Source organism: Phaethon aethereus (genome assembly GCF_964289735.1).
Source record: "Phaethon aethereus genome assembly, chromosome: 12".
NCBI classification, from domain to species: domain Eukaryota; kingdom Metazoa; phylum Chordata; class Aves; order Phaethontiformes; family Phaethontidae; genus Phaethon; species Phaethon aethereus.
In genome coordinates this window covers 176,169-194,425 of record NC_138588.1, presented here as the reverse complement: position 1 = coordinate 194,425, position 18,257 = coordinate 176,169, and the positions used below count along the sequence as shown (strand labels likewise).

Genomic DNA, 18,257 nt, shown 5'->3' with positions numbered 1-18,257 from the left:
GGAAGGGAGAGAAGCTGAAGGCAGAACAGACTGCCACAAAAGACTAAAAAAGGTGTGGAGCCTTGAGGACAGGGACGCGGACTGGTGTAGGATAAAGCTGTCCAAGCAGCACAGCTGCGGAGTGCAGGAGCACAGCACGTGGAGGGCAGATGTTTTTACTGGAACACATGCCAGTGATTGCACTCCTGCCTGGAGGATGCAGGCACCTTGCAAAGCCTCACTGTTACTGCTGCTTATTCAGAATTGCTTCAAGTTTAAAATTGAGAAAACATTCATGTGTGGGTCTATCTAAAGTTAGTGCATTAGCTTTTATGCCTAGTCACACTTAGGGATCCAGGGAGCCAGTCAAAGAGGGTCACATTTGTTCTTCTAGTGTCTGGCATCCTGCGCCTGCACTGGCTGGCAGCCAGTCCCATTGGCAGGTGAGCCAACACCTCCCCAAAGCTGAAGGCAGCCCCCCAACAGTGTCTGGGAGAAGCAGGAGCAGGTGTGTTACTGCCTGCAGTTGCTTGCCATAACCAACATTCATAGACGCTGACCCCAGTGGGTTACAGAGAATGACATTTATTCTGGCGGACACACCATGATTCCATGGTTAAAATGAATACATCACAGGGCAGGGATTTGCTAAATCCCTCAGTAATCTCAAAAGCTCCTAACAAGGGCTGTGTGAAAAGGGCCGGCTGCTCCTAGGGAAGGGGTTGCAAGCCCCAGGCTTTGTCCTGCAGCTGCTGGGTTTAGATGCAGCCTTGCAGCCTGCAGGCAGAGACCCCTTTTGCTACCAGCAAGTTCTCTATGGTATTTTTATATTGTTGTTTAAATTGCAGCATCTAAGTATTCGTACTGAGAAACCTCTGAACTGACACTAAGAGCACATGGTGTCATGTTAATATGTATAAATTAAAATATTAAATCCACACAAAATGCAGCTTAACATCAAAAAATAAATATATAAATTAAATGCAAAATAAACCCTTTCCCTAGAAATTCCATTTTAGTCCCAGGAGCAGGTTTCTAAGCAGCATTTTCTTTATGTCAGCTACCAGAAAACTAGCACTGAGAGTGAAGTGTCCCAGACAAGCACAACACAGTGTCCTAGGATGCTTATTATGGAGTCAGACCTCAGATCAGGGCCAAGCACAGTGGATGACACAGCAGATGGAAATACCTTTGAGTTGTACGTCAAGCCTTGCAGCACCGCTTTCTATCTCATCGTCCCCAGAGCACACCTTACTGCTGCTCTCCTTTTCTTACAGAAAGATAAGAGCCATCTTTGTGATAAGATGCTCTTGTAATGTTCTCAGATGTGGCAAAGGCTCACCGGTGCTGCAGGCTCAGTGCACCTGAGCACTAACACTCTTGGAGCCGCTCTCCCTGCAGGGACCTGGAGCCTCACAGCTGGAAAGGGTTTGCATGCCAAGGAGGCTCTGGGTGACAGTTCAGTAGCAATGATCCACTACATTCTACAACTACACTTCTGCCAGGATGGCCAGAGAGCAAGGACATACGCCCACAATAGGTGTACCAGCAATGAGCTGCAAGGTGCGCACAGCACAGTTTTGGCAGCACCTCAGGTATGCTGGCAACAAGAGTCTTCATGTCCCTGCCCACGGGTGTGGAGGAACTAAGAGCAACTACACTTACTAAACTACTTTCCCCAACTGTTTTTGAAGGGGGGTTCTCTTTCCTCACACCACAGGTTCTACTCCCTGCATCCTGGACGCTTAAGAGGGACAACAAAAAGCCTGAACCCGTCTAAGAGTCTTGGACTGCCAGCATACAGGCAGCGAGGAAACTGCTGCTGCTTGCAGAGCTGGCACACATCAGCTACACTGGCCAGACACTAGCCTCTCTCAGTGTGGCATGCGGGTTCCTCAGCTGCCTCACTACAATCCTCAAGAAAGCCTTTGGTTTACAAGGACAGGGAGGTTTCATGTACATATTAGGCCAACAGCGGCCAGGGTTGTTTCAGCCCTTCTACTTTAGAGGGGGCTGTAGTTGTGCGTTTGGATACTCTTTTTGTGTGACTGTTCAGGCAACAGCCCCTCTGTGCCTCCTACTGTCACACTGCTGATGTGCGGGAGTAAATTGGCCACTCTGTGTGTACAAAGCTCAAGTTAGCAGGTTAGGAATGTGCTCTTTGTAGCAAAGAGCAACAGGCTGAACCCTCCGCTCCCACTGCCGCCCCGAAACAAACGTGCCCTTCATCCCAGCTTCTTGAGCATCGTGAGCAGGTGTTGCAGGATGCCACAACCAAATACTTGGGACAGAAACCTGCAGAGCTGGCAAACAGTGGTCCTGCCTAGTTGGAGTATGGGTCCCTCTGCTCAGAACACCACCTGGATGTTCAGGATGGGAGATGGAAGAATGACCTTCACTGTCATGCTATAGTTGGAGGGTTTCGCCTTCTCTCATCTCCTAGGTGCATTTTCTTCGCAAATGAGTTTTCTTCTCTGCCCCCCCACACTCCATGCACTGTCTACATGCAGCAGCAGCACTTCAGCCCTCACCAGGAAGATGAGGTTCATGGTGCTACAAGTTAAATGGCAAGGCAGCCAGGAAGAGAGTACAACAAGCTCTCACAGCAGCAAGGCATCTGAGATAGTCTACAGAAACTGTACAGGCAGCAGGATAAAGCAGGGAAAGTGAAAGTGCCCCTGGCCTGCAACTGCTCTTGCACAAACTCTTAGCTCAGTCCAGAATATTACAGAGTGCTGCACTTCTTTCTCATGGCATCCGGTGCTGAGCTAGATGGATACCCGATTGCCTGACAAATGGGAACCATGTAGAGGACTAAACCAGAGAAGAACTGGACTGTGATTAGATGGTGTCTCTGATGTTGCATCGGTGATTGGAGAGTCAATGGATGAACACAAAGTGTAGGAGATTTAGAATTCGATCTTACAGGCTGGAAAAGATTCATCCTGCATCACAACAGTGCTGCTGCTTGCCAGTACCATGATGTTTAGCTCCTGCTGTTTCTCATGGGTCTGTTGGTACCATTCTCGTGTCACCTCAGTATCATGTGTTGGGATCAGTGTCACCTGGGAAAAGAAAGCAGCAGGGATGATTGTCTGAGAACAACTGCAGTGACAAACAATGCCCATAGGAGCTGAGGCTAAAATTTCCCATTGATTTTGGAACACTGTACCCTTGGTACTGCTTGTTCTATTTAATGTCTTTCAGATGTCAAGTTCTCTAAGGCAGAGCTGGTGCTTTATTTTATGCAGTAGCAGCACAATGGCGCTCTGAGCTGGATACAAGCTGGCAGTACTAACACCATAATGATGAAAATGCCTGCAGTGCAGGGGAGAGCATCTCTCTGTGGAGGTCCAGAAATGGCCTTAGAAAGATCCCTCAGTGTGAGAAGGAACAATGCTGAGAGTGTCACTGTTAATGGCCTGATATTAGACTTTATGTGCCTATTTGACCTGATGTGCAACTCGGGGACCTTGAAATCTGAGGCTGCCTCATCTGAAAGTACATACACGCTTTCTCGTTCCTGTCTTTGGAAAGAGTGCCCACCCAGGACGTCCTGCAAACCTGACTAAGCAAGAACTATGTGTAAGTACACTCTGGTTTAAAAGCACTAATAAAAGTTGGTATCAGAAAGATCTTTAGCAAGCAAGGCTAGCAACAAATGCCACTGTGTGTGGGAGACTGTGATGAAAATTCAGACTGTGATGGTGCTTGTTTTCGCTTGAGGATAGGCTCATCCTGCAGCAGATAAGGAATGTATGATCTCTGAGTGCTTCCGCCCCTCAGAAGGATGTGGAAAGGAGGACATATCTGCTTCCACTCACACCATTTTGTGTGTGTCCTTCTTCCAGGTACAAACAGGTACTCTTCTAAGATTGCAGAGCAGGACATGCCCAGTACCATTTGCTTCCTCTTAGTGTACTCCCTCTGGGCATGTTTGTGACACACACCTTCTCCCCAGCATGTGTGACACAAGGAGCATCACACACGCTCCTTGGCATTTCCATGACCTACCTGCAGGTTCTCCCCCCACTGAGACTTCCCTTCCAGGAGCGCATCCAACACTGCACGGCTTGGTTCTCCATTGGCTGCATCATTTCCACTCACAACATAATATGATGCTCGAACCCGCTTGAAGAACTCTGGATCTGTGTTCTTTCCACTGCAATGGTTGGGGATGTATGCCAAGTCCACATAGACAGGTGGACCTGTGAGCACAGGCAAACTGCTCTTAGGACTACTGGAAGCTTTGGAAAAAAGAAAACAGATGTTATCAAAACCCTTCTGGAAAGGACAAACACTCAAATTAACACTGAAGGACTTGAATTCCAGAAAGGTTTTTCCCTGCAGCTGCAGCAACAAAGTTAAGATTTATCCAGGCTCTGCTGCTCAGAGGTCACCTGGGTGCATTTCTGGGCAAGTGCTGTCATGACTCTTAGGAGGGCAAGGGCGTTCTGCTGTTCTTTGGGGAGGTACTGGAAGGCTTTAGGCTCAGAAGCATTTCCTAGGGAAGGGAATCAAAAAAATCTCCATTATTAGGTTTTGCAGATTTGTCACCCCAATCAATATTTAGTCACATTTTTTCTTGTTTAATAACCTACATTTGCTAAAGAACCCAGTTCTGATGGCCTTTATATGCTATCCTAGGGTATTACAGTAGTCTTTCTGGAAGCTCCATCCTGGCTTTCTGCCATTCCTGTGAATTGCTGCTATTCCAAGGATGCTGTTGCTCTTTCCTATCAACCTTATGTACCTCTCTTCTTCATTTGCTGCTGCTTACATTTACAAGATGAGATATGGTCAAACAAGGGTTGCTATACTCAGCAATATATATGCATATATACATACACACACACACAAACCACAGAAGGACTGTCCCTTCTCTCCCTCCTGCTCTCTGTGGAATCACAGAGGCCTCTGTCCTCTTCTTCCTTCCATATACTATCCATATACTATATTGGGTAGTCTCTTCTCTCTCAGCCAGTCTTATGGATGTCTAGTCCTCATCCCAGGTTTGATTTGAGCAACTCACAGCACTGCTCCGTGCACAACCTCTACACCCTATATCTTCATCTCAACCCTCCCTTCAGACTCGCGTATCCAGGCACTGCATCTCGCTAGTCCTTTCTGTGCTGCGCCTCTAAGACATGACTGTTCTGTACCGACACTCTGCTAATACCCTGGTGTAGGCTCTCTCTCGACTGTACCCTATTTGCTTGTCACCTGTTCATGAACATCAGCTGGCTCAGCCCCTGTTCAGTCCACATTCCTTTGAGAGCCCTCCCTCGCCTGGCACTATGATCACCTCACTGGTCTGTCTGCTGCTTTCCTCTCGCTCCCCACTACGCTGAGCAGCCCCTTCATCGACCACTTTGGCCTGTCCACTGCCTTTGCTGTCAGTGACACCATGTGTCAGTGACACTAGCTTGCCTCACCTGAGTTGTATTTGCAACACGCACACAGAGGGGTTCTTTTCAGGTCTTCCCCTTCAGCTGCTCTCACTCAAATGGAGCTCCCTGTAGCGCCTTGCAAATGTTCCCCCACTTCTCCTACTATTCTCTTTGCCACAGGGTCTCCAATGGGCATCTGCTGACACCACAACAGATCAGCTGTGTTTCAGTTTTCTCCATTCTCCCTGGCACTACCCACCTGCTGGCTCTTACACTCAACATCAACAATCTGGAGCAAAGGATTAGTATTTGCTCTGTGTCTGTAAAGTCCCTGGCACTATGGGGTCTCAGGACAGACATTGGCAATGATGCAATACTGTGTCACGTAATACCTGTATCGTTTGGTAGGATACCAGTAGAGCACTGGTCTCTGTGTGAACACTTAGCAAGAGGCCATGGGCTGTACAGATACTGGAGGCTGAGTCCCTCTTTCACACCTTTACTTAGGAAAAAGAGAAAAGACCCTGGTTTCCAACAGTCACGCTGTCTGTTCAGTGCCCTGTGTGTGGTACTCAGATGTGGGAGCTGTTCCCATCCCATCTCTGCTTAACATTTCAGAGGAAAGGACGTATCTAACCATGGCGGTGTCCTGTTATTCTAAGCGACAGCTTCATCTCAGTACAATGCAACTCACTAACCCCACTCACAAGCTGAGAGGTTGCCACCTCTTTTTAAAACACACATGTATTTTGCCTTTCAATTGCTGGCATGTCTTTGACAGCAAGCACCTCTAAATACCTACTGCCCCTCCACAGATGTAGCCCCTGGGTGGAACTGAATCTTGGCCTATAAACTTCTGAATTAGGTCTCACAGGTCAGTCTCTCTTCAGAGGTGGTTGCATTGGCGCTACAGAGGTTGAGAGTTTTCCTCAAGGCTTTGATCTTTCTAAGTGATTTGTGTGATGACCTCTCCACCGTATCACTGCTTATAACTTTTTATGCCTGACTGGGAAGTCCCATTCTCTGTTCTGCTACATTTAACCCAGTGCTTTTTCTCTGTATTGGACCTGAAGAGAAAATGCATTCTTAAGGAAGAATTTCTTACCAGGGTTTGTTTTGATGCCATTAACAAGGCTCTTGCCAGGGTTGCTGTGACTACTCCGGAATAACTCATCTTCTGTGTGAGGAGGCTGCACCAGCGCACTACGTGGTTTGGGCTTCTCTCCTCCATCTCTTTCTTTTTTGGCAGGGACAGTTTTTGGAGATTTGTCTGATGGCTGTTTCACAGGAGTGGGTGATCGTTTCCCTTTCACATCTAATTTCCGGGCAGGCGAGGAAGATTTGGGTTTGCTCAAAGGCTTCCTCACACCTTTGTTCTTTTCTTTTATGTCTTTCTTGGAAATTTTATCAGTTCTGCTCATGCTTTGCTCATTTACCAACATGTCAGGGTCTACCATGCAGACATCAGGGTGAGGAGGATGGGGATGGGGATCTACCATTGGAACAGGTTGAGGATCATGGCTGGACCTAGAACTGGTATGATGAGCATTCCCAACAGCTTTGTCCACTGGAAGGAAATCAGCATCTTCATCTGAGTCCATGTTGGCATCTGCTGTGATGGATGGACATTCTTCTGTCTCAGGTGGGACATCCGAGTCTGACTGGGAGGTTCCAGAATCACTCACTGATGTCGGAGGGGTTTCCTCCACTGTGGCACTTTGCATGGGGCTACTACCATTGTGGGGTGGTCTTCCTTGCACTGAAGGATGACCGTCCTCCTGTGAGAGATCACTATCTTCAGAGAGCTCATGAGGGCTCGGGTTGATGAATGAGGGAGAGAGCTCTCCCCTCCTGTGCTTGTATTCACATGAGGAAGATTTCTGTCCGCAGTCAAAACTGCCTCCTAAATGTGGTTCCATCTCATGGGAAGCATCTCCATGGTCCTCTGTTTTTCCACCCCTCTGCACATCTGGGAAAAAGGGCTGGAAACTGTGTTCAGGGGACATCAGAGAGGAAGGACGGCTCTGCCTCTCTGTGTCCTCTTTGCCTGTGCATGGAGAAAAACTGCTGTCAGAATCAGGACATGTTTTTTCATCTTTTGCTTCTGCTGCATGGTATGTACTTTGGAAAGCTTGCAGACTGGTGCTCACCTCTGTTGGACCATTGGCTGTGGTTTCATCTTCATGCTGATGATGAGGAAATGATGCCAACACATCAGGGAGAGATGACAGTGTCATCAGCTGTTCTGCAAATGGTGCCTTCTGCTCTGGACTGCTTACACAGGGTTGCCGTTGTTTCTCTGCAGAGAATGGTGTGGGCTCTGAACTCTGGCACTCCTTTCTGCATGGCGAAACGCTGTCACCCATGCTATTTATGAATGGAGAACCATGTTCTTCAGCAAACACAAAGTCTTTGGTTTCAGCTGCATGTGTTTTCACAGCATTATCTGGAATCTGTGGAGCTATATCCCAAAGACTCCTGGTAGCTGGTTCCGCTCCTGCACCCGTGTATGTTGAAAGCATATGGGAGTAGAAACTTTCTGCTGTAGTCGGTATCACAGGAGTGGTAGCTTCAGATGAAGGTTCCTCTGACAGGCTGGAAGAGTCATCTTTCAGCTGCTGTTGGGGCACAGACTCTCTTTCCACAGCTTTGGAGAACAATTTATCCTCTTCATACGGACTTGGCGTTGAGAACTTAGTAAAAGAAGAGTTGAGGCTGCTGATTTTCTCAGAAACCTCCAAGTACTCATCTTTCTTCCTCTGGTCTGAGAGCAAAGCACAAGGAACATTTAAAGGAAGAGAGATATCCCCTACATGTCTTGCTGAGGTTTGCTTATGTCTGAATATACTGGATGTTTCACTCTTTCCTAGCAGGGAGCATTCAAATCCATAAGAACTATCCATCACTCTGTCCTCTACTGTTTGGTCCTTTTTGTATGCCTCTCTCTGTTTTCCGGAAGCAGATTTCAAGCATATGGCTTGCTCTTGGCACTCTGAGACCACCACTGCACTTGGGTAATCTGTTACACAGAAATGTGATTCCTTTGTGGATTTTTCAGCAACCTCTCTCTTTTGTGAAGAATCTTGTCTTAAATGGCACATTTGTGAAGGCTGCTCATCTCTGCTTATGTCTGGCAGGTCACTGTAACCAGCAACATATGTCCCCACAACAGTGGCTGATGGAGTTTTCCAACTTCTGCATTCCTCTTTCCACCCTGGATCAGAGGGTGAAGAGGCAGTAGAACTGGGTGAAATGGACTCCTGACTCTTGCTTTGCAGAAGGGGTTCTGATACATGAAACTTGTCCATTGCTGAGATGTCTGCATAGACTGTGCCTGCAGCTTCAACAAGGCTGTGCAGTTTAGACTCCTTTTCAGATTTCTCCTTAGCACCTTTTTCTAACTCTGAGTCACTCATGCTTTCTTCCCCTCGACCTGCTTTCTCATAGTATGTATCTTTGGGATTTGGGCTTTCAGATTTTGGGGACAGAGATATCTGCTCCTGGCTAGACAAAATTATGTTCTCATCTGGATGAGCAGCATCAATATAGGCAGCTGATTTTTCTTGATAAAACGTGTCAGTCATGTCTGTGGGAGAGGCAAATGCTGTACTTGCAGATGATGGGTGCAGTTCAGAGTCCAGTTCTTCTGGCAAAGCAGAAGACACCTTCAGTTTTTCCTGTCGTTCAGATATCCTAGGCTTAGCTGTTTCAGAGAAGGGCAAGTATCTTTCATGGATGTCTGTATAGTCAAAGGCTGAATCTGCTTTATCTTTAGGGGATGCTGGAGATGACAACTCCTTCTCAGCAGAGGTATAAAGGCAGGACTCTTCTTCCTTTGCAGAGACATGAAAACTTGGACCTTTTTGGGAGACCAGTGCTGTTGCTGGAACTTTGTCAGTGTGACCTGGGCTGTGTGCACCCTTGGGTGTGAAGGAGGGGGGTCCAACTGCAGACACAATTATCTTCTCATAGATGTCAGCATACTTGAAACTTCTTTCATCAGGGTAAGGAGTTGGTTCTCTTTCTTCTTGTTCTTGTCTTGTAGAGATGTCATCACCTCTGGGTCTGTAGACCCCCTCCTCATAGGAATAAGGATTAGGGGAGCTCCTGGAATAGGTCTCTGGAGGATATGCCACTCGGCTGGCAGAACCCACAGCCTCAGCATGGCCCATGACAGCACTGCTTTTTTGACAAGGGCCTTGTCCTAGAGGGGAGTGTGCACGCTGCCCTGACACTGCAGCACTTTCTTCTGGGGATGCTACTATATATTCGTATTCTGCTGGTCTTGTAGATTGCAACAGAGTAAATGCTACTGCCATCTGCTCTTTTCTTTCTGTTGAGTCATAAAGACCCTCAGTGGATTTGCAGTCATCCTCTTGCTTTCTATCTGACTTGTATTTACAGTCTATTTCCTGATACAAACCACTGATGCCTGATTTCTTCTCTGTGTCCTTTGATGGGACTCTCTCCTGTAAAGGTGGCTTGCACTGATCTAACTTGTAAGGCCTTTCTGTTTCTGGTGTTGTGTCAGTCTCCTTTTCCAGAGTGGTAGCCATTACAGACAGGGGAGATGCTGTCAGTGCTTGGTCTAGTGACTTTGCGTAGATATCTAGGACAGCTCTCTCCTCGTCATCTAAGTAGGAGTAATCTTGTTTAGATGTCAACAACAATTCTTGCCTTTCTTTGTTTCCAGTTAATGTTTTGTCCTGATTTCCCTCACCAGAGATGTATCGAGAAGACAGAAAACTTTCCATTTGTGTTTTTTCTGGGAGAGTGATGTCAGCAGAAACGATTTCCACTTTCTTTGTTTCTGATGTAGGTTTGGCACTCTTCTGTGTATCTTGTTTGTAATCACCTGATTCCATCTTTAAACATTCTGCTTCTGCTTGCAGTAGCACAGGTGTGTCTTCAGCGTGATGGAGATCCTCATCCTCCTCATTGGGTAACTGCCCTCCTCTTCCAGTCTCTCTTCCTTCCTGAAGATACCCATATGCAGATCCCCATGCTTCACTTTCTGTTCTTCTCCAGGTGTGACTGCCAGGCACTGCAGGAGACAGGATCTCCTCCTCTCCCATTTTAGGAAGGGATTTTTTTTCATATTCTGGTACCTCATCCAAGAATGTGCTCTCTCTCTCTTTATCATATCTCTGCCGTCTTCCCTGAACAAGATTCTCCTCCATCTCTTCTGGAAACCACACTTTCTTCTCATAACTTAAACCTTGCATGTAAAAGTCTTCCATTTCTGGAGATTTTTCTTCCTGAACTTCCTTGAACCTGCAAAATTTTATACCTTCAGCAGAAATGTGTGAAGGTGTTTTATCCTCAGTTGGGCTAGATTCTGTAAAGTGTAAGTCCTTTGCATCTGGAGATACTTCCTGAGAGTCCAAGCCTGCAGTTCTTCCCCTAAATGAGTCCTTTTCTGATGCAGAAAATAAACTGGTGTCATCTGGAGACATTTCTTCAGCTGAAGTGTCTCTGGGTGACGCCTCTTTAACTGAGCTACTCTCTGGGCAAGGAAAAGATTTTGATAGTTCTTTCGTGAGTTCTTTGGCAGAAATTTTCAGTGATTTTTCATATGCAGCTGGGCTCTGCTCTGTGAAATTCATGGATTTCACAGCTTCTGAAGGGAATTTGTCAGTAAAGTCAGACATAGTTTTTTCTTTTGCAGGTATCTCTTCTGTGAAACTAAGAGATTTGATGTCTTCTGGAGAAATTCCTCTAACAAAAAGGTCTGAAGAGATTTCCTTGCTGGGACTCTCAGTGGGAGACATGGATTTGGTCTCTTCTGGAGAAATGTCTTTAATGGAAACACGAGAAGATTTTTCTTCTTCTGAGGTGTCTCCTGTGAAATACATCAATTTTCCTTCTTCAGTAGTCACTCCCTTAACAGAAATATCTGAGGATTTTCCTTTACCAATATTTTCTTCTGTAAAAGAAAGGGATTTGGTGTCATCTGGTGAAAACTGTGAAGATTTGTCACTGTCAGATCTGCTTTGGCGTGTGAACTGTAGAGGATCCACATTTCCTAGAGATGTTTCTGTGGTAGAGAATGGCTCAAAGGACAAGTCTTTTGAAAATCCCATTAAACTTTCTGTTATGGATTTAGTTCCTTGGTCTTTTTCTGTCTCCAGAAACACATCTGTGCTGGGATGGGGCAGCACAGGATGATCCTCCTCCTCCCCTATCACCACTGTGTCCTGCTTGTGGTAGGAAAGCCAGGGCAGCTCCTCCTTCCCCACTGGTTCTTCCTGCACCTCCTCCCCAGGAGACACTGGAATGTCACTGCCAAAGTCCAGCTTGTGCTGTACAGGTCCAGGCACTTCTTTTTCATGTCTGTATTTAGCTGCAGATACCTCGTCTTCTCTGTGAGGTTCACCCTTGGCTCCCTTCACCACAACAGAAGTTTGGCCTTCCAATTTCTTGGCAGCAGCATCTGTTTGTTTTTCAAATAAATCTGTATCTACTGTTTCTAGTTTTTCCTCCACTGGAGACTGGTGAAAAGGAGTGTGTCCTGCACTAGTGGGGCCAGATGGGGTGGGAGAGGCCATTTTGACTGTACTATCATCAGGACTCATGCATCGTTCTTCAGCCTCTGCAGAGTCAACCTGGGAAAATGGTGTTTCTTCAGTGGATAATGGCAGAGCAGAAGTTTGCATCACTTCCATGGGAACACTGATTAGCACATTATCAGGACATCCTTGATGAGCAAACATGGGGGCACTGTAATGCCCTCGGAGTTTCTCAGGCATTTCAATGTTTGGAGTCCCATCTTCTTCTTCATCGTCTGCCTCTTCATGAAGATCCTTTTTTTGAGCTTCTGGTTTTCTCTCTCCTTCTGCTAATGCATGGAAATCTTCAGGGGGTGGAGATTTAAAACATTTGTCTTCCTCCAAGGATGATGTGGGAGAGATTGTGCCGGCAGAGGGAACATAGTCAAGACCTTGGGTTGCTTCAGTCCGAGAGGAGGGCATGCTGTTTACTGTGTCTAGAAGTAAAGAGCTTTTCCCAGTCTCTTCTGTTTGCGGTGCTGTTATAGATGCAACAGATTGATCCTCTGCTACTGAAGTTGCAAAAGATGAAAGCTTATCACATTCTGTAATGGAGGTAGCAGAGGATATATGTTCCTCCTCAGCTAGAGGTGCTGCCACAATGTTTGTAGGATATGCCAGGATTTCAGACTCCTGTCCAGCATAGCCTTTGGCTGAAAGGTCAGCAGTAGGCATGGCCTGTATTCCATGTATTGCTTCAAAAGAGCCTGGGTGGTCAGGAACAGATATGTCATAGGCATTGACATCATACTTCAAGTGTGGGATCCTCTCTTCCTGTTCATCATGTATTTCTTCATCAGAAATGGTCTGCTCTGTTTCTGAGTAGCCTGGGATAGTTTCATCTTGGATGTATGAAACATGTTCTGCTGTTGCTCCTGGTGGGACCGGCAAGCTGCTCAGGTACGACTCTTCCTTTGTTACATCCTTTCCAAATAACTTGTTTTTCTCACCCATGTCACTAAATTCTTTTTCCTTTTCTGTAGTGGTAAATATTTTTTCCTCCTTCTCATTCTGATTCAGCTCATAGAAGTCTCTATTCTTTTCTGCCTTCTCCTCTGCCTTCATGTGCTGTTCTTCCTTTTCTTCCAGTTCTGCCTTTTCTATCACATCTTCTCTCTTTTCCTTCTCACCCTCTTCCTGTGCCTCTGTCCCCTCAATATACTTTTCACAAGTCTTTGTTTCTGCTTCCCTCTGTTTTCTGTCCAAATAGATTTTCTCCTCTTCCTCCTTTTCTTCCTCTCTGAACACTGATGACCGAACATCCTTTGCTAAGAGGTCTGTCTGTGATGGTACCTGTTCTTTGTCTAGAAACAGCTGACCTTCCTCGTCCTGCTCAGCTTTTCCCTCACAGTATCTCATGTCATGAGTTTCATCTACTGTTCTTCTTTCATCCTCTATTTTTTCAGCATGACCTGCTCTCAGTTCTAGCTGAGGGACTGCCTTTTCCTCTCCTGGTGGTTCTTTTTCCATATCAATAGTAGTTATTCCCTGATCAAGAATGTTTGTTTTCAAAATCAGATCCACGTCAAGGCAACTCTGAGCAATCATGTCAGCAGAGTCTTTTACCTCGATTTCAGGTACCCTCGTAATCTTGTCACTAACCTCAATATCAGACATTTCTTGGGTCACCTGCAAGGCCCCTTTCTCCTCATGCTTCAGTTCCTCAAAGTCCTTTGTAAGATCTTCTGGTGAAGACAGGACTAACCTTTGTTCAGCTATGGAAGTCTCTCCTGGCTCCATCTGTAGAGGTGCCTTTTCCATCGGTGACGTCAAGTCAGCAGGTACTTCTTTTTCAGGTTTGACTTTGATCTTCTCAGTTTTCAGTCTGCCTGGAACTTTTGCCTTGTATAATGTTTTTCTTACTTCTGGGGTAAATGGTTTTAAGTCTGGTTTAGAAATTTTTTTGGACTCTGGCTTGGTTTCTTTCTTTTTATCCTCTTTCTTTGAATCTTTTTTTTCCTCTTTCTTTCCATCATCTTTTTTTAAGTCTTTTTTCTCCTTCTTAATATCTTTCTTCTCTTTGTCTTTCTTCTCCTCCAGTTTGGATACTTTCTCTTTGAGATGCTTTTTTCCAACCTTCTCTTTTGCCAATTTTCTTTTCTCAGCTTTGAGAGCATCACTTGTTTCTATTTTTATCTTTTCATGTTTAACAGGTTTCTCAGAAATTTTCTCTGACTGTTCTTTAACCTTTTTCTCAATTTTAGCATCCTTTATGACTTCTGGTTTTACCTCCTTAACCCCATCCTCAACTGCCTCTTCTTTCTTAGCTTGCTTTGTCACAGATGGCTTGGGGGAAGATTTAAGACTCTCTTTACTGTCAGTTCTTTGTTTAATTTTGGTCTGCTTCAGCACAGGTGGAGGTATTCCACAAGTGATATCTTTCTGAGTAGCCACTGGGTACCTCAGAAAATCTAGGTGCTTGAGTTTCTCAAGACCTTCCATTATCTTATTTTGAGGAGCATTTCCAGGAAACAAAACCCTTACAATTTTCTCTGTTGGGCTAGCTGGAAGCCACACCACTAGGGCTGTGATGGATGTGAGATAGGGAACAGAAATTTCACCTTCTTTCCCACTCGCAAGAATTATGCCAGTCTTTGCTTTACTGTTACCAGCCCATTTCTGCATTAGAAACTGCATTTCTTTACTGTCCTTGACAGGATTCAGTATATACATGTCCAGCTTACCCACTCCCATTTTGTGGAAAAGTGTGATAGGTTCAATGGTACTGCTCACCACCCTGTAGAGAGGCTCTGATTTAATGCCTAGTCTGTTGAGATATTGCAGTGTCAGACAAGCTTCTTCGATGCTCCTCTTTACTTTCATGGACGATTCAGGCATCTTCAGTTTTTCAGGAACATTAAAAAAAACCACCCCTAACTCAGGAGAAATTAGATTCTTCATCCAGTCACTGTAGTTGGTAGAACCCTGGGATTGTTCCTCCTCTTGCTCAGCAACTTTCCTCTGCAGCAGCCCATTGATGCCAGGTAGGTTGTCTGCACCAATGTGGGTGAGCAGGATCGAGTCAATCCTATCCAGGTGCCTTACCAGCTTCCAGAAGCAAGATTTCCTGTCAGAGCCACCATCCACAAGGATGTTAAACCCATTGACAGCAAAGAGAGCAGAATCACCTCTTCCCCCAGGAAATATGTAGCAGCAGGGTTTAGAAAGCTTCAGAAAGCCCCCTGAGGTGGGTGGCTCCAGGAGATCAAATGGAGACGGCACATCAACTGTCTCAGAGACGTATTCTGCAAACTCAGACACCCCATCCATTTCTGGAAGAACTGGATCAGGATTCAGTTTCAAATTAATAATTTCCTGAAATCGAGGATGCCCAAGGTTGCTCCAGTCTCCTTCTCCCAAGCACGACACAGTAAGGGAGGCCTTGGTATCTGAATCAGTGTTGCTAAGAATCTGGGTGACCTAATGAGACAAGCACAGACAAATAAAGGTCAAATAGAGCTCTCAGACCAATTCAGCACTTAAAAAAAAATAGCCAGTCGATGCAGAAATACTGAAGACGCCATGAGCACTTTACTGACAGGAAACACTGGGGATAGATTAAACAGTCCAAAAGCCCGTTGCAAATAGATGCATGTTCTGCTCTCTTTTGAAATTCTTAATGTTGATGGGCTGTTATGCTTCCTGACTGTTGGGAGTGCATGGTGACAATACCTTAGGAAAGAAAATGAAAGCAGGAACCACCCTGTCTTCTTTCCTTACTTCTTCCTATTTAACCTGGGATATCAGTCCCTGGCTTGGGCTCAAAAGTAGCAGTTTCTTTTTGATTTGTGAATTCTAACCCTGAGATACCCTTTTCAATGCTAAGTATCATTGTCTGAACTTATCCTCATTCATTGGCTAATGAATGATCATACAGCACTTCTTTGTGCAGTTTTGGTGTTATAGGACTTTCTTTTTTTATTCAGATTAATTTTCTTTCCTGGGACCTGTTTTGAAAGTTGTGACTCCATTTCTGATATACATACAGGGTTGGGGACATGCTACATGATTAATAAGTAGAAATAAGGTCGATATAATTTCCAAGGCTCCTTTGAGCTATGCTGAACATATCCCGAGCAAAGAAGCATTAAACCTCAGACTTCCTAAGTATCTGGAATGAGGTTAGTACACTTCTTTACACTGTGTTCTCTTGCTTAGACAGTCCTTAATTGACTAGTTCATGTCCAAATAAATGGGTATAAGAAATAAATTAGAACAATCAGCCTAAAATAAATGAAGGTGGACAGATTTGCTGATATAACTACAGCAACAGTGATGTCAATTGTCAAAATATCACCCAGCCATTCCTGCAGATGGAGACATTCTAAACATCTGGCACACAATGGTCAGTGGAAGTAGGGCTTATCAAAAACTGAAGCAGCATATCTGTATTGGCAACAAGCACCAATAGAAAGAGAGCTTAAACCTTCTGAGGAAAGCTATAGTACACCTAGCTAAGATAATTAGCATTGGAGCAGATGTTCAGACATGTCTTATAAGGTTCTCAGGACCCCACTGGACAAACCCTGAGCCATCTTGTCTAAATTCAGTGCTGAATCCCAGGCAAACCCATGCCTGCCATCTTGTAAAACTTAAGCCAGGGAGTTAAAGCAAGATGCCCAAGACTATAGCATGTGTGCACTTTTTTGCTGGATTTCAAGCCCTCTGCGGATCTGCCACCTGAAGGAGTGGCACAGGCTGCATTGCTCTATCATGCACTCTGTGAACAAGAGGAGACGCGCTGGCTTACTGCTTAGACTCACCTCTGGGTCTGAAAGTATCTCAGCAAACTTTTGGTAAGTGAAGGTCCCTGTCTGCAGGATCAAGTCTCCTTCCTGGTCTGAGCTCTGACCACAGAAGATCAGTAGTTTGTGGGCTGATGAATCACACACCAGTGAGCGGACCTGTTACCATGAGACAGAGTGTTGCAGTCAAAAAGTTATCTGTATTCCTTACCAGCACCCAGAAACCCAATCACATGGACAAGTGATACTTATGCATTATTCACAAATAGCCAAAACATAAGATTTCTACATACAAGAGAGTAGGTTACTGAAAAGAGAAGACACTGCTACTGCCTGCCTGACACAGCTCCATGTCACGTCATAATTCACACTGAGAAAGTAGGCCAATGCTAAGAAAAAATATCTAGCGTTACACTGCCATGTAAGAGGTCAGCACATTTAGACTCTCATAAAACTAGAATGCACAGTTCAGAAGCCCTCCACCTTGTTTGCTAGGAAACTCTACAAGCCCCTGAGAAATCCTTAAAATTGGGCAATTCTAAGGCATTAACTCTTCCAGGAAGCAGTTCATTCCTAAAGGGCTAGCACACAAGACACACCATACACTCTCATGTGTTTCTTGGTCTAGCAGTAAATTCTGCCACAGAATACTGGTTACTGCATATATCTTCTTGACAAGGCCAGAACACCTGGCCACTTCACCACACCTTGCAGCAGACTGGCAACAAGTTCAGACTCTCCAGAAGGTGCAAAGTGTGATAATCATGACCTCTATGTCAAGCAAGGGCAGGAGAGCTGATGCGGAGAAAACCCGCTGCATCTGGTCCTTACCTCAGACACAATGCTGTCCACATTGGGATTTACCAGGATCACTGTCTCCAGGGTATCACTCCGGTGATGGAGGGTTCTTTGGCCTGGGAAGAAGCAAGGGATTAGACAGGATGGGAGAAGCTGATGATACAGTATCTGCCTACTGATGTTTTAGCCTCAGAAATTCCACTTCAACATGAGTTTGATTGCAAGGCTTCAACTTGCCTTCTAGGCCCAATTTAATACCTGGGTCTCATAGAACAAAGCAAACTCTTTTCAGTAACAAGGAAAGAATCCTAGTTCTGGATCAGCAGAACTTGCAACTCAACTCCAACATGTTCTGAAGTCCACAGTACCAGGCATATCAAGCTGCCCACTTGTGCCAGGCAGCTGTGCCCCGCAAAAGCTGGCACAGACCAATTATCCTCTCCAGACGGAAATATCTTGCCTCATCGCAGCTACTATGGAGAGGTATCTCTGGATGTTGTCCAAGCCTTAGTCACCATAGGGCTTTGTGAGCCAGCTGATGCATGCCAACTCATCCTTCAGTACAGTGGTGAAGCACTAATAATGAATCTCTCATCATTCCTAGCAAGTTTTTTCTCTTATGAAGTGCTTTTCTTTAAACCAAAAGTGCACTCCTAGAGGTGAACTGCTGCTATGGGAACCATTTAGATGACAAGAATGCTTGTTCTATCTCCCTCCTGTGAGAGTCACAAATAGGCACCCAGAGAGGACTCTGCTCTCTCTCTGTGTATATATTTAGGGAAAAAAGGAGGAACCAA

The 18,257-nt window shown here is 45.4% G+C and overlaps 1 protein-coding gene across 1 annotated transcript; it reads right to left on the bottom strand.

Annotated features, from left to right (window-relative positions):
• Positions 1 to 2,815: 2,815 nt before the first annotated feature.
• Positions 2,816 to 15,202, bottom strand: MAP1A (microtubule associated protein 1A). The gene is made up of 3 exons (XM_082005444.1): positions 6,475 to 15,202; positions 3,994 to 4,226; positions 2,816 to 3,044 (listed from the first exon to the last, which is right to left on the bottom strand). Exons 1-3 carry the CDS (start codon positions 15,185 to 15,187, stop codon positions 2,889 to 2,891), a joined length of 9,102 nt encoding a protein of 3,033 aa, XP_081861570.1. The 5' UTR covers positions 15,188 to 15,202; the 3' UTR covers positions 2,816 to 2,888.
• Between the last annotated feature and the right edge of the window lie 3,055 nt (positions 15,203 to 18,257).